The 465-nt window shown below is 68.0% G+C and overlaps 1 protein-coding gene across 1 annotated transcript in view; it reads left to right on the forward strand.

Annotated features, from left to right (window-relative positions):
- Positions 1 to 465, forward strand: part of LOC102034318 (neuropathy target esterase-like) — a 15,248-nt gene that overhangs the window by 13,951 nt on the left and 832 nt on the right. The window contains 1 exon segment of the mRNA XM_031065408.1: positions 95 to 381. Coding sequence (XP_030921268.1) covers positions 95 to 381 — 287 coding nt within the window.

Consider the following 465-nt stretch of genomic DNA (forward strand, 5'->3'; position numbering starts at 1 on the left):
GGGAGGGTGGTGGCTCATTGGGGACCTGCCCTGGGCCACCCCGGGAGGGGCCACCCCAGCCTTGTCACTGTCCTGTGAAGGGTGTCACCTCGAGTGACCTCCCTGTTACTGCCACCCGGTTCCTGTCACCCTCCCCGCCACCCTTTGTGCCCCTGGTCCCTCTCCTGTCCCTCGCTTTGTCCCCTGCCCCGTTGGTGCCTTCGTGTGCCCCTCCTGTCCCCTGCAGGTGCTCAGGTGTCCCCCGTGGTGTCCCCCCAGGTGCTCACCTGTCCCAGTGCGGGTTTCACGGACCTGGCTGAGATTGTGTCACGCATTGAGCCCGCCCAGTCCTACCTGTCCGACGGCTACGGCGACGGTGACAGCGGGGACAGGGAGGGGACAGCGGGGGGACCCTGGGGGGGTGGATTTGGGGCTGGGGGTGGAGATCTGAGGCTTGGGGGCTGGGGGCTGGTGTTTGGGTCTGGG

The sequence above is a fragment of the Geospiza fortis genome, unplaced genomic scaffold (assembly GCF_000277835.1).
Source record: "Geospiza fortis unplaced genomic scaffold, GeoFor_1.0 scaffold2674, whole genome shotgun sequence".
NCBI classification, from domain to species: domain Eukaryota; kingdom Metazoa; phylum Chordata; class Aves; order Passeriformes; family Thraupidae; genus Geospiza; species Geospiza fortis.